The sequence below is a fragment of the Eurypyga helias genome, unplaced genomic scaffold, assembly GCF_000690775.1.
Source record: "Eurypyga helias isolate BGI_N326 unplaced genomic scaffold, ASM69077v1 scaffold10249, whole genome shotgun sequence".
Taxonomy (NCBI): Eukaryota; Metazoa; Chordata; class Aves; order Eurypygiformes; family Eurypygidae; genus Eurypyga; species Eurypyga helias.
In genome coordinates this window covers 30,057-43,949 of record NW_010272716.1, presented here as the reverse complement: position 1 = coordinate 43,949, position 13,893 = coordinate 30,057, and the positions used below count along the sequence as shown (strand labels likewise).

Here is a 13,893-nt window from a genome sequence, read left to right as displayed (position 1 = left end):
AGGGAAGGGGGGTGGGGGGTGGGGGGGGAGAGAGAAACCTCAACAAATAAAGACCTGTTCATGTCTCAGGGACCTACGTTTGTTTTGTAACAATGTTTTTCTGAGATAGCAGGGCAAGGGAAGGCAAAGCTGGCTCCAACGGGGCAGGGAGTATAACCAGGGAGGCAGGAGCACCCAACCAGCACTTAAGGGCTCCAGACTTTGGGACGCTGAAATATAACTCCAGATAAAGGACTCTGTGTGCCTGTGCTGGCTGCTAAACCCAGTTGCAACTGGAAAGTCAGGGTGCAGCTGGGGAGAAGGGAGCGAGGAGCTCACGATGAGCTGTTTGCTGGGAGCAACTGTGCCCAGGACTACAGGTCTGTCCCTCTCGTGGGCTGACCCTCACTCACACGCAGCCCTGTTATCCCCAGGGGCTGGGGGGGAGATGCAGGGGGCAGGAGCAGCAGTGTCATGGTGCTGAGGTTGGTGGGGGACCTCTCCAGAGAGCTCTTCAGGGCAGTGGGACGCCGTGCTCTTGCAGCTGTGCTGCTTGCTATAGTTTTGCCCAGTTCGATGGCAAGTGCATGTGTAAGCTGTGTTTGCAGGAGCCGCACTGCACTGATGCCAGGAGCAGGTGGCTGGTGTGCTCCGAGAGTTCTTTCTAACCTTGGGTAAAGTAGTCAGAGGTAAGGAACAATCTGTTGAGTGCGAGCTTGGACATACGTCATCTGGAGCTCCATCATGCAGAAGGGAGCAGGGAGGTACTGTCTATGCCAGCACAGTCTAGGGCCTTAAGGTGTCCTGAAGCATGTGGGATGTGCATCAAAACAGGAATGTTGGCTGCCTGGGTGTCGAGGAGCTACTGAATTCTGGGGTAGCAGAAGCACCTGCTCAGAAAAGGGCACTGGATGGGCAATGGGAGAAGGCTGCAAAGGTCAGCTCTGCATGGCTTCTCTGTTCCTCTCTCCTGATTGCAGCCACTGTTCAGGGTCAGAGTGATGCCCTTGGCTGGGGTGATTGCTGTCCTCCCATGGCAGTGGGTGTGGTGATAGGGGCTGGCCCCACAACTTGAAGCATGCTGTGTCTCTCTTTAAAGGGCCAAGCATCTTGTCTGTTATGGGGACAGCAGCTGAATATGGGTCTCAGACTGCAGAAAGACAGCTAATCACTGGGCTTGAGGTGGATCTGGACTTCCATCAGAGCTGGTGTGTTCCTCCCTCTGCCTCCCCTCCTGCCATGGCTGGAAGAAGGGTGCGAGGCAGAGAAATGAGGTCCCAGTTTTGGGTGGCTGGAAAGTGGTCCCACAAAGTCACCCTTCTGGCTGTGGCCACACCATGGTAAGATGCCGCATGGCTTCAGCATAGACTGGGAGACAGTTTTCATAGCTCTGCTTCCTCTAAATGTGCTTTTCTTTCTGGTAAAAGAGTTTCCCTTCAGGTTAAAACAGGTGGGAGAGTTATCTGGGGTTAGAAAGGTGAGCCTGCAAAGTGAGAGATTTAAAAAACTCCAGCTAATCCAGGGCTAGGTGCCTTGAGGTGGTATCTCTTCCAAAAAACCTTCCGAAGATCCAGCTCAGGGTTTGGGGCTGATGCACAGAACCTGGCTGAGGGCTCCTGGCCTGGGTGATGCAGGATCTGGAACTATTTAATTTGCAAAATCCATTCAGATCCTGCAATTTCAGGACTGAAACCCTATCACTGCTGAAGTAATTGGAATCTTTGTCACTGAGTGCAGAGGAGTAAGGATTTTGGTCTAGGAGCAGGAACTGATTTAATTGGAATTAAGTCCCTTCCACAATAATCAACTTTGGAGATTTCATTAATTAAGCATCTGCAGTGTGTTTTGACAGCTCCAAATGTAAAACACTGCTGAGATGGAGGAGGGCTTGGTGGGGAGATGGGAAGCACTCCTCAGAGAAAGCTTTCCTCCTTCGGTTCCTTGAAAAGCTTCTCATGCTCTGATGTGGGGCTTTAGCATGGCCCGAAAGGGCTGGATTTGTTCCGACACCAGCCAGGAATTTGTGTCAGTCTGGAGAAAGCGGCAGGCCCATCACTCTGCTCCTGGCTGCAACAGCAGGTTTTATCTATGATTTCCCTGTCTCTCTCCAGCCTAAGCAGCCAGAGACACCAACCACATTGTGGGCTCCTGACAATTTCTTGCTCAGTGAATTCTCCCCAGGGATCCAGGGCTCTGGCTGAGCACACTATTAATAGAGCTCTTAAAAAATCACACTGAAGAGATTCCTATTGAAAACTGCCATTCTGCTGAAACAGAGCCATTTCCTCAGGAAGGCATTGACTGCAATGACATTTTTCACATTGTTTTTGGAGCAACACAGCCTGAAGTTGGAGGGTTTTGCTCTGCACGTCTCACTTTGCTTTGACTTTTCTGTTTGCTTTTTATTCCAGCTCGGCTGTAGTGTTTCATTTCCATGTCTCATTTCTTTGAGACCTGATAACAGATGTTAATATTCAAAGTGTTCACTTATTCCAGCATGTCACCCAGCTCCTGGCAAAACTAAGAGTCTGGACATCAAGTCATTTGGATCAGAGAGCTTTGATGTTTCCATGGTAAACCTGGAATTTCTGAATAAGTCCCTCTGGGGTGAAAGTGTCACCTTTCAGCCAATTCTTACTAAAATTGCAGTTTGCTGCAAGTAGTGTGGGTTTCACCATGCACTTATTAAAGGCACCAGGAGATCCAGATCCAGCTCATTCCTATTAATGCAAGTGGGTGTTTTTCTGCAGCTCACACGTGTTTGTGTGTTGTCCTCTAGCGGCAGGCTGCGGTTTGGGGAGATGAGCTCTGCTCCACAGCCAGCCCAGCAGCACCATCTACTCACCTGAGCTGTGGCAACCAGCCAGGCTCCCCCCCCCATGCTCTGCTGCACTCCCTGTTCACAGAGACTGCCTGTAAAGGATGGAGCTAAGACTGAGATCGAACACCAGGATGTCCAGTTCTGGGGTCCCCAGTTCAAGAAAGACAGGGAACTACTGGAGAGATCCTGGCAAAACTAAGAGTCTGGACATCAAGTCATTTGGATCAGAGAGCTTTGATGTTTCCATGGTAAACCTGGAATTTCTGAATAAGTCCCTCTGGGGTGAAAGTGTCACCTTTCAGCCAATTCTTACTAAAATTGCAGTTTGCTGCAAGTAGTGTGGGTTTCACCATGCACTTATTAAAGGCACCAGGAGATCCAGATCCAGCTCATTCCTATTAATGCAAGTGGGTGTTTTTCTGCAGCTCACACGTGTTTGTGTGTTGTCCTCTAGCGGCAGGCTGCGGTTTGGGGAGATGAGCTCTGCTCCACAGCCAGCCCAGCAGCACCATCTACTCACCTGAGCTGTGGCAACCAGCCAGGCTCCCCCCCCCATGCTCTGCTGCACTCCCTGTTCACAGAGACTGCCTGTAAAGGATGGAGCTAAGACTGAGATCGAACACCAGGATGTCCATTTCTGGGGTCCCCAGTTCAAGAAAGACAGGGAACTACTGGAGAGAGTCCAAAGGAGGGCTACAAAGATGAAAGGAACATGTCCCTTAGGAGGAAAGGCTCAGAAACCTGGTCTGTTTAGGCTGGAGAAGAGAATAGTGGGAGGGGATCTCATCAATGCCTATCAATATCAAAAGGGCAGGTGTCAAGAGGATGGGTCTAGGCTCTTTTCAGTGTTGCCCAGCTACAGGACAAGGAGCAATGGGCACAAACTGGAGCACAGGAAGTTCCACATGTGGTTGGGGAAAAACTTAACGCTGAGGGTGACAGAGCACTGGAACAGGTTGCCCATAGAGGTTGTGGAGTCTCCTTCCCTGGAGGTAATCAAAACCCACCTGGATGTGTTCCTGTGTGATCTGCTCTAGATGAACCTGCCTTGGCAGGGGGTTGGACTAGGTGATCTCCAGAGGTCCCTTCCAACCCTGACAATTCTGTGATTTTTGGCCAAGCACGACACTTTAGGATGTGGTACCTCTAAGTGGCACGTGACATCCCAGGTGATACTTATCCTGCTGCCTCCACACTGCATGGCTAACAAGAGTTCCTACAGTTTTCTTAAAAGCAGGATAAAAACTTGGGAAAATTCGGAGTACAGTCTAAGTGAGAAACAAGGTCCAGCTTGTGTGAGCTACTACAAGCACAGTCATTGCCTTTGCTCATCAGGAGCACAGAAGAGGCAGGGGTGGTGGGAAAGGGCTGCATTATTCATGCCAGCACAAGATGCTCAAGGTGGTCTGGCTCTGGATCTCAGCCTTGGACCTTAGGACAGCTGGGAGTCCGGGTACTAGCCCTGGCCAAATCCTCTCTGTGGATCAGAATCAAACAATCTTTGGACTGTGTACTGGGGCTGGCAAGGCTTTTTAGAGCTGTTGGTGTTTAAAGCTAACAGACTTTTTGTGGAGACATAGCTAGGGCAGGCTGCAGTTAAACCCTTACAACAGGCACTGATGTCCCCTCCTGCAGAGCCAAAATAACTTTGTGGGACAGGACAACTTGTTGGATTTTGACCTCATCACTCAGCAATGCTTTTCCTGCAGAGTGGAGGGAGGTGATGGGCAGTGCTGTGTTGTCAGTCCTGCCAAGGTGCTGCTGATGCCCCGGACATCCAGTCATGGACCTTCCCAAGCTGGAAGACAGGTTGTTTAGCTGAGCCAAAAGTCTTGGGACTGTTTATTTTTGTCCTCAACATGTACCAGGACCCCCATTGTGCGTCTTCTGCCCTGCTCCCAAGGGAAAAATGATTGTGGTCTCTTTTTATTCTCTTCCAGATTTTATAGGGTTAAGGATCACCCCAGTAGAATCCCAGTTTTGCTGTTGATCTCCAAGGGCAAGCAGTCCCTACTGGAGATCAAGAGGAGGATGGCTGGTTTTCACAACCAAGGTCATGGCAGGAACTGAGTCCTCACTGTGCCACACACTGGAGAGGACAACACAGAGGCAGTCCCTCCAGAAGGGCTTGCAGGGGAAGGAGGAGATGCAGAGAGCCCCAGGCAGTCTCACAAAGCACAGGGACATTGGAGAAAAATCGGCATCACCAGCACTGGCTCACATGTGCCAGGGTATGCACTCATCCACCTCGTAGGACACCTCTGTGGAGAAGACACTCACTCCTGTGACGTGACCTCTCTATAAGGTAAGACCTCCAGACTTTCTCACCAACCCTTGCTCCTGCTGGAGATGGTCCTCCAGGTTCTGGGGCAAGGAGGATGCAGCCCAAACCAGCTGGGATGGGCTCAATGCAGCAGGAGCAAGGAGTCTGGTGCTTTAGATGAGTCTGTAAGCCCAGGACATACCGCAGGGAGCCATTTGAGGTCAGGCACAGGGACAAAGGCCAGAGGAATGTTCTCTGTGTCCCTGCTCTCACTGTGGCCATCCAAAGGCTGAAATGCCACGGCCAAACTGCGGGTCAGTGCAGGCCCAGCAAAGGCTCACAGAGGCTTTCCAAAATGTAAATGCAAACATGCAAAAGACCCCTGAATCGGGCAGGGGAAGGACAAGGACTGAGGGTATCCATGCTCCCTGGAAATGGGAAGGGCTGGTGCCAATGAAGTCACACAGAAAAGGGCAAGGCCCTGATGCCAAGGGCACAGCTTAGCACAAACCTCAGAAGCACCTTAACTCTTTGCTCTGGGAGGCACTGCTTGCAAAATGCTCCATGCCCTGCAGCAGAAAAGGGACAGAGGTGCAGAGCTAGGTAGAAGACCTGTTAGGTGGACCAGACACCTGATTTGATGTCCTGTATGCTTGAAGACCTTCTTTTTTGGTGTCGCTGCATCAACTGGGTCAGGGATCCAAAACCATGGCAAACCAAGGGCATGCAGGAGCAAGGTATTGAAGAGGGAACCTTGGCTCTGGTCCTACCCAACTGTCCTAGAAGGAATTCCCCTTCCATTGCAGACCTGCCCTGAATCTGTCTGGCTCAATGCTTCTGCTCTCTGGGAGGTACCTGACAGCAACAGCTGATGAGAGACGATGCTGGAGATCCTGGGGGGACTGCAACCATGTGTTCCCTGGTGCTGGTACAGCTTGGATGGAAGAGACAGTGAGCAGTGAGCATCCCCACACCATGGTTACAGCTGGGGCAGCTGCACCAGGCACCTAATATCATGGAGGTGCCCTGCTTGAGATGTGGCATGGTGCCATGGACTTTCTGTGGTGGGAGCAATGCCTTGTTGCCATGTTGAGCAAAGATGTGGGGGACTCTGTGCCTTGGAGCGACAGGGGCCTAGGGCAGAGGGTCAGCACTGGTGAATGAAGAAGATGTGGGGTCAAGGACCTGTGGTGCCCCAACAGTCACCAGTGCAGGTCCCCAGGAGGCCCGAGGGTTGGGTACTCCTGCTCTCCTTTCAGCTGGCAATGCAATTCCAGTTTCTCTCTGCTCTGGCAGCCATTGGAAGGGGGAAAAGAGATGGAAAGAGGGGTCCAAATGGACATGGTCCTGCTCATCTGCAGGGTCTTGACCTCTGCATGGGGGCTAATAGAGACGGGTGGTGGCTGGATGCTGCCAGACGGGAACAGGCTAAATATGAAGAACAACACAGCATGGACCAGAACTCGCTGGGCGGCCCAAGCTGGAGGCTTGTTTTGTTTCACTGTTTGTTGTCTCTCTCTCCCCCTCTGGGTTTTGTGGCTCTGAGCTGCAGGGCTGGAAAATTATTCATCCAAACCACAGCTCCCATGACACTCTCTGTAAGCATCTGTGGCTCCAGACTTCACTGCAGCAGTGGGTGGGAAGTCGTAAATTCATCATCGTCACCAATTTGGCCTCCTGTTAGACAGGATGTGAAATGCGGAGCAGCAGGCTATGCCACAGACGCAGCCATACCAAACTCACCGGGTGAAACCTGTTGGCCAGTTTGCATGACAAATCCCTGTCCTGGGCCTGTCCCATTGATGAGAAGGTCCTTCCACAACTGCCAGAGTAGCTGTGCTTCAGCTGCAGACATCTGCAGGTTTACCTTGGCTGCTTGGCTCTGCTGGAAACACTGTTGTGTTGTGCTAGCCATATGTGAGGTCTGTGGGACCACTTGCTGCTGGACTTCTGGAAGCTCTGCAGACAGCAACATGCCTCCCTCACCATCGCCTTCACTTGCTTCCTTATGACTCTGACCCAGCACCCCTTTCAACTCTGTGCCATAAGCCCTGGGTCTGTGCGTCAGACCTGCCTGTCTGCGCGTAGCTGTGCCCCATGCTGGGAATGCCTCCTCTGTGCATGGACACACAAGAGACCTGTGAGCAATTTCCCAAGGGGCTGTAGAAATATTCTGATGCAGCAGCCCATCTGACAAGACAGATGGACAGTGCTGTGCAGAACTGAGCCCCACTGGGACAAGAGGTGGTAAGGGGCAGGTGCCAGCAGAACTCACCCCCCATCTCGCTCAGTCACTGCCATCAGCTAAGGATGATCTGGGGGGTGGCCAAGTTGTCTCATGTGAGTTGCCCTGCTCTTCTCCATGAAAGGCAAGAGCTCACAAGCAGTCCCTGGGAATACTGTCCCATTCTGAGGCCCCTCTCCTGTGCCACCAGCTGTAGAGACAGACCCATGGAGAATATGGCTAATTAGCAAAGCCCCAAGCATAATGACTTTGAAAGCCACAGGGTAGCTCTGATTGCAGAAAAATAGAAAAGAGAGGATGAGGAGTTCCAGCCCATCCTTATCCTTGGCAGCTGCACCTTTCTGAGGATGCTGTCCTGGCCAGTCTGTTGGGAGACCCTGGTAGCTGTGCTTGGCAGAGCAAGGGAAGGCTTGCCTTCCTTGTCTCTGCAGAACCCCTGGCTGTCGTGGGGTGATGCACAGCCGAAGGGGCGATGACCACCCACCCAGGGTGGGGAGCCAGCAGTACGAGACCCACATACTGGCTGTCAGGCTCTAGACAGCAAAACCCCTGTAATCCTGCTTCTTGGATCGCTTGCAAGGCTCCTGCTGCCTCACGACAATGGCTTCTCCTTCATATCTTCACTGTAACTGGGATTAGCCCCACTTTCCAGGTCAGGGCACTCCACAGACATTCTTGAAATACTCTGAGACTAAGGGCATTAGGTGTTTTGCACATCATAAATCATGTTGAGACGTACAGGCACAAACACTTGTCAGTGTTGAGTGGACACTGCTCATCTTCAACAAGAGCTCACATCTACAGAGATCTTTGAGGTGTAAACCTGCTCAGCACCTGGGGTTTCCAGGCTACACATAGCAAATGGGAGCCACAGGCTGTGTCTAACAGGACCAGCAATGAGATGCTGGGGCTGGATCCAGGTCTCTCCTGTTTGAGGGAATGACCACCAGTCCTTTTCCTACGTCGGTACCTGGTTCTCCTGCTCAGTGACCTCTGCCTCCATGTGCTTTGGAGGTCAGCTGTGCTGAGGCTCAGGCAGTGAGGAGAGGACTCTGAGAAGTGAATGGGATTGAGCATCCAGTGTAGAAATATCAGTGTTTTCATGGTCCTTGTAGGGATTTGTTAGAGACGACTTGCAGGTCCTGGCAGAAAGGAACTATTTTTAAGCCTGGCTGGAGCTGGATGGTGAAAGCTGGACACCAGGATTGTTTCTAATGGAGGTCTAAGAAGTATTGGTCCTATGTACATATGGCAGCAGGACTCATGGTCCTTCTTGGGGCTCTTGGGATAAAAACCCTAACACTGGTGAGAACCTGCTGTGCTGGGCAGGTCTAAATTTCACCAGTGTATCAATCCAAAACTCTGCACAGACAATGGGCACACCATTCTTTGGACCAGATTTGATTTCTCAGCTTGCTTGCTTTACATCAGGCCTCCAGCATGCACTGGTGTCTTCTCCTGCGGTGCCCCAGAAGAACATGGCAAGCGGCTGCTGCAACAAACTGTATGTACATCATGAGCAGCAAACAGCTTGACCTCACCAATCCTGCCTACTGGTCTGGGGGGTCACTGGGAGCAACAACATCATAAATCCTTTTGTGCACATAAGCATATCCACGGAATTTTGCAGGCCTTTTTCATGTTGAAAATCTTCCTACATTGTCGTGGAGAGCTCCTGGCATGCTGACATCCAACCCCAAGCAGAAATGCTACAAGTGACTGTCATGGTTACTTGTGCAGGCTGAGCAGTAAATGACCTGTCACATCATGCTGGTGGGTGACCCTGGGACAAAGATCTAGTCACATGGAACATTTTCAAAGAGCAACTGGACCCATGACAATCTAAGCCAAGGTGAATGAGGGTGGTCATGGGCGAGTCAGAATGCTCTGACCTGTAGTGAAGACAGCACTGCATGCACAGAGTGCCCAGGGTGAGGGAAAACTGTGGTGGAAAAAAACGTATGGGGCTACGGCTCTGTGCTGTCTTGGTTTCCTTTAGCCCATGAGTGCTGCAGTGTGGAGCTGGGAGCAGAACAGGGAATGGAGGGAAGGAGAGGACATCAGAGAGAACTGAGCAGCAGAAAAGCCCTGCCTGCAGTACGGAAGTTATACTGTGTACACGGAGAGATTGCACCTACCTACGTGTGCGCTGTGTCTGCACATGGGCAGGGGGTGCAAAGGACAACAGGCAGGTTCCCACCCCTGATGGCAGCTGTATTGCACTGGGTGGGATGGGCACAGAAACTGCCAAGGAGAAAAAGGTTAGCTGGAAGGAGGGGGAAAGGTGCTGGGCACAAAACCCAGTTGCAACTGAAGCATCATCCCGGTGCTGGGATGGTTGATGGTTGCCCATGCTTAGGTGCCCTGCATGTCCCACTCTGGATGCAGACAGCAAGAGCCTTGCTTTGGAAGAGGGAGAATCTATTTGTGGAAACACAAGGGCAGAGTGGCCAACTCAGACCCCCACCAGGGCTGTCTACTCCTTGCAGTCAGTCTTGGGACTCCTCATCACAGTTGTTGTGTCTTCTCACCCCACCCCAAGTCAAGTGGTGTCCCTCTATGTGGCTGCATGGACAACCCAGTTCCTGGGGCAGCAGCCAGTGGTCTGCAGTGAGCCACAGGGCTGCCAGCTGCTTGCCAGCATGTCCACTGGACCAGGCGGCTTTGCCCTGGTCCTTGGCTCTTTGGAACCAACAGGTCCATAACTTCAAGCTCAGGTTTCATCAAAAAATATATCTCTTCCTCCCAAAGCTATGCATAGGTTGCAGGCTCACCGCAGAAATGTTGCCTCAGTAAAAGGCGCAGACGAGAGCGAGCAGGAGCTGCTGTGTGCCACGTGCTGCAGTGCCTGGACTGGCCAAGGGCATGGACTCTCCATGCCTAGGGGCACAGCTGCCCTTTTGGGAACAGCCTCTGTGCTGCAGCAGGGCAAGGCCTCGTCATCACCACGAGCACACAAAAGCCAACAAACCCTTACGACTACGCTCTTTCCTAGGGCTGTTTAGTGTTTGTACTTAAGACTCATACACCAGCCGAGACAAGCCAGCTCCCACCATGCTCTGCTCACAGAGTCTGAGACCTCAGCCCACTCGGTGCCCATGGAGACCACGGTGCACAGCACTCATGCCAGCAGCCTGGGGGTGCCAGGGCTGTCCAGGAACAAGCCCAGGGTGAGCCCTTCTGTGCTGAGAGGCAAGGACACCGCAGGTGCCCCACAGATGGTGCTGCATGCTACAGTGGTGTTAACAGATCTTCAAGGCACCAGGAATCCCAGGAGATAGCTAAAGCAGGGGAGCAGCCCCTCCCAGCCCACTGCCATGTCTGCACCAAGGGGCTGCAGCAGTGCACAGCAGGACAGCACTGCTCAGGAGACCCCATGTTGCTGTGAACACCCTGTGGGACATGTTATGGCAGTGCTAGAGCAGGTCTCCTCTCACTGCAGGGCTCACTTGGTGCCAGGACCCGCACCGTGCTCTCGCCCCAGCTCCCAGCTCCAGACAAGGGGCCCACAGAGGTGGAGGGCAGGATGGTGCCAGGAAGTGCCAAGCAGTGTTAGGGCTGTTTCTGTGCGATGATGTCCCGGATGCAGGTGTACAGGAACATGTACTGGTCCTGTGAGAGAGAAAGGGGAGGTCTGGAGTCAGGTTTCTGACAGACACCTTCTGGTTGCAGGACTAACCCTGCAATTTGCCTTAAAAGTTTCTAATTAACTAACAGTGTCTGATGGCAAAGTAGATTTGCTGTCCCAAGTGGTCCATGTTTGTCCTGTGTCACCAGGGTTGCCCAGAAAGGAAGAATCAGGCCTGGAGTTTTAGATACACCATGTCTGTTTCCTCTTTCAGCATCCCCACTCATAACACCTGACAGCAAACTGCACTGTGGTGTGAGAGGAATAGCATCATTTGGCTTCCTCAAAGTGCCACGGCAGTTTTGGGATGTGCCATGGTGTTTGCATCCAAACCAAAACAAAAAAGCAACTCCAGTGATACTGCAGGGCGGCGAGCAAGGAGAGCTCTGTGCTGCTGGAGTGCGCATGGTCTGGCAGTGACCTGAGACCAGGAGAGAAGACCTCTGGAGCAGGATTTTCCCTCGGTGGTAGCCTGAGTATACCTGAGACAAGGGCTGACAGCAGATCATGGTAGATCTCTGCAAGCTCTCAGAAGCAGACAAAAACATCTGGATGGTTTTAGTCCAGTTGCATTGTTTCTCTGTTTTTCAGATGACCAAAATGATCCATCAGCACCAAATGTGGGTCCAGAGGTCTCAAGTCCACTCTGGATTTGACACGAGGTTCTGCTCAAATGCCAGGCTGCTCCAAATGACACTATGCTACAAAACACCCAGGACTGACCATGGCAGGGCTCCGGGAAAGGCAAGATATGGGAAAGGTAAGTGAGGTGGTACTCAATGCACAAAGCTGAAGAGCAGGACCAGCCTGCAAATGCTGTGGGTTGAAATCACATGGTAGCCAGGAAGGGGGGATTAGGGACTCGACAGAGGGGCCTCCAAACAGCTCACTAATGCGCTGGCTAATCTGCAAGTCACGAGGAGCCTCCTCCCCTCACGGCAGTGGGTTTAGCCCCACTGAAGGCCCGGGAAAGCCACAGATCACACAATGGCTGTGACTGCAGGTCACCAGGGTGTGTTTTCAATGAGCCTAGCCTGATTGTGAAATCTGGAGTGACAGCCCAGGCTTGACTTCAGACCAGGCACACTCAATGCCAGGCCAAACGCAAGAGCACATCCTCAGAGACACATCCCTGCTGTGCTTAAACACCCAAAGGTTATACATAGACAAATCCTCAAAGGTTCATCTTTCTCCCTGTTTGGCTACTAAAGCCTCCCAAAAATCAGCTGATGCCCCCCGCATGACAGCATGCCCCCAGCAGAGATGAAGGAGCCCTGTCAAGGCCCTGCGGCGATGGGGGGTGCTGGCAGCCACAAGGCAGTGGTGCCGGGCTGGAGGGCAGCCTGCCTGTCCTTCACTGGCCATCCTGGGATCACAGTGATCACTGCTCGTGGCAAGGTGGGGAGGCAGCTGCCCCTGCTGCACACACACCTCCCCCCAGGGGGGTAGCAGCTTTTGATCAACCATTACTGTGCCTTTATGGGCACGTTGTGTCTGCTCCGCAAGACCACTGCTGAAACACAAAGGAGCTCTGAAGCAGGGGCAGCAGACGCCTTGCTCTTCTCTGGCTCCCACCATGCGCATGGTTCACATTAATTAAGAATGGGATTAGCTGCTGGCAGACGGGTCTGCAGCTGGGAAGCCCTGGAGAGATCTGCCCTAATTCTGCTGTCCCCTGTGGGGAGGGTTTCCAGGGATGCTGCCTCAGCTTGTTCAGCGGTCAAAGCAAATGAAAGCGCTATCCAGAGGGCATCTGTGCCACCAGAGCCCATCAGGAGAGGCATGCCGGAGGCTTGTGAGGCTAGGCTGGGCTGGCACAGCAAGGCACATCACGGCTGCAGCACTATCAGACATTGCCACAGCCCACATGGCTGCACGGCAGCTGCAGACGTGGCAGGGTGTCCCACTGACCCACTCACAGGCAGCCCAAGCTCTGGAAGCAGGCAGGGGCTGTGAGCAGGCTCTGGGTGTGGGCGATGCAACAGGGAAAAGCACCAGACAAGGAAACCCAGCAGATTCTGGGTGTCCAGGCTAACAGCCCTGTCCAGAGGCCACGGGTGAGCAGGCAGCTTTGTCACATAGGATAAAACCAGTGCTTCATGCTTTCCAGGGCAGAAAGGGAAGAGTGCCTTGCATTTATCATAAGCTCACATGTAATTTAACCTATTTTAACTACTGGACTGAGGAGATGGAAAGGTCTTCCCTGAGAAAAGACAGTGACCTTAGCCCTTGGTGGCTGGCAGAGCCACAGGGTGGGGAGGAAGCATGGAATAAATCCCTGCATAGGCTGGACAGGCACCCAGGTGGCAGATAGTACCCAGGGAGTGGGCAGCATGCTGCCAGCTCCAGGCAGTTCAGCAAGAATGTCCTGTTCTGTCCGTCCCACCACCCTTCCTCCTCTCCACCTACCAGAGTTGGGGTCATGAGACAGCAGCTTCTTGCTAGCTGGAGGGCTACCGCGTAGATATCCACGATTCTCTTAGCTTTCATCTGATGCAAGAGGCAATCCAGGGAGATCAGCATCCCCATTTGGCTCACACCACCACTGCAAGGGACAAGGGAGGGTCACTGATGCTGGGACAAGCTGAGCTGAACCTCTTTGGAAGTGGATGTCAGCCCAAGAAGTCAGAAGCTCCATGATAAAACATGCAGCAACAAAGTACAATGAGGATAGGGGAGTATGACCACTTGTCTGTTTGCCCTCCCTTCTCCCATGCTCTTGGCAGAGCAGTGCTCATGTGACCTCCCAAGCTCAGATGCTGCATCCCAAAGTGCCCGTTGAAGGAGCTTGGACATCCAGCCTACCCTGCCCTGCCGAGCTGTGTACTCCTCACCCAAGCCATCTCTGCCAATGTGCCAGCTGTGTTGGCTCTTGTGGGACTCTGAGCTCTCCCTGGCTGCAAGCATATGAGGACATTACGGCTGCCCTCCAGATCCTAGCAGTCAGCCCGGGGATG

At 52.7% G+C, this 13,893-nt stretch overlaps 1 protein-coding gene across 1 annotated transcript in view; it reads right to left on the bottom strand.

Annotated features, from left to right (window-relative positions):
• Positions 1–10,860: 10,860 nt before the first annotated feature.
• Positions 10,861–13,893, bottom strand: part of LOC104515303 (receptor-type tyrosine-protein phosphatase V-like) — a gene marked incomplete at its 5' end in the record, with an annotated part of 31,536 nt that continues 28,503 nt past the window's right edge. The window contains one exon of the mRNA XM_010159221.1: positions 10,861–10,920. Within this exon, the coding sequence (XP_010157523.1) occupies positions 10,861–10,920 (60 nt within the window). The remainder of the gene's footprint in view (positions 10,921–13,893) is intronic.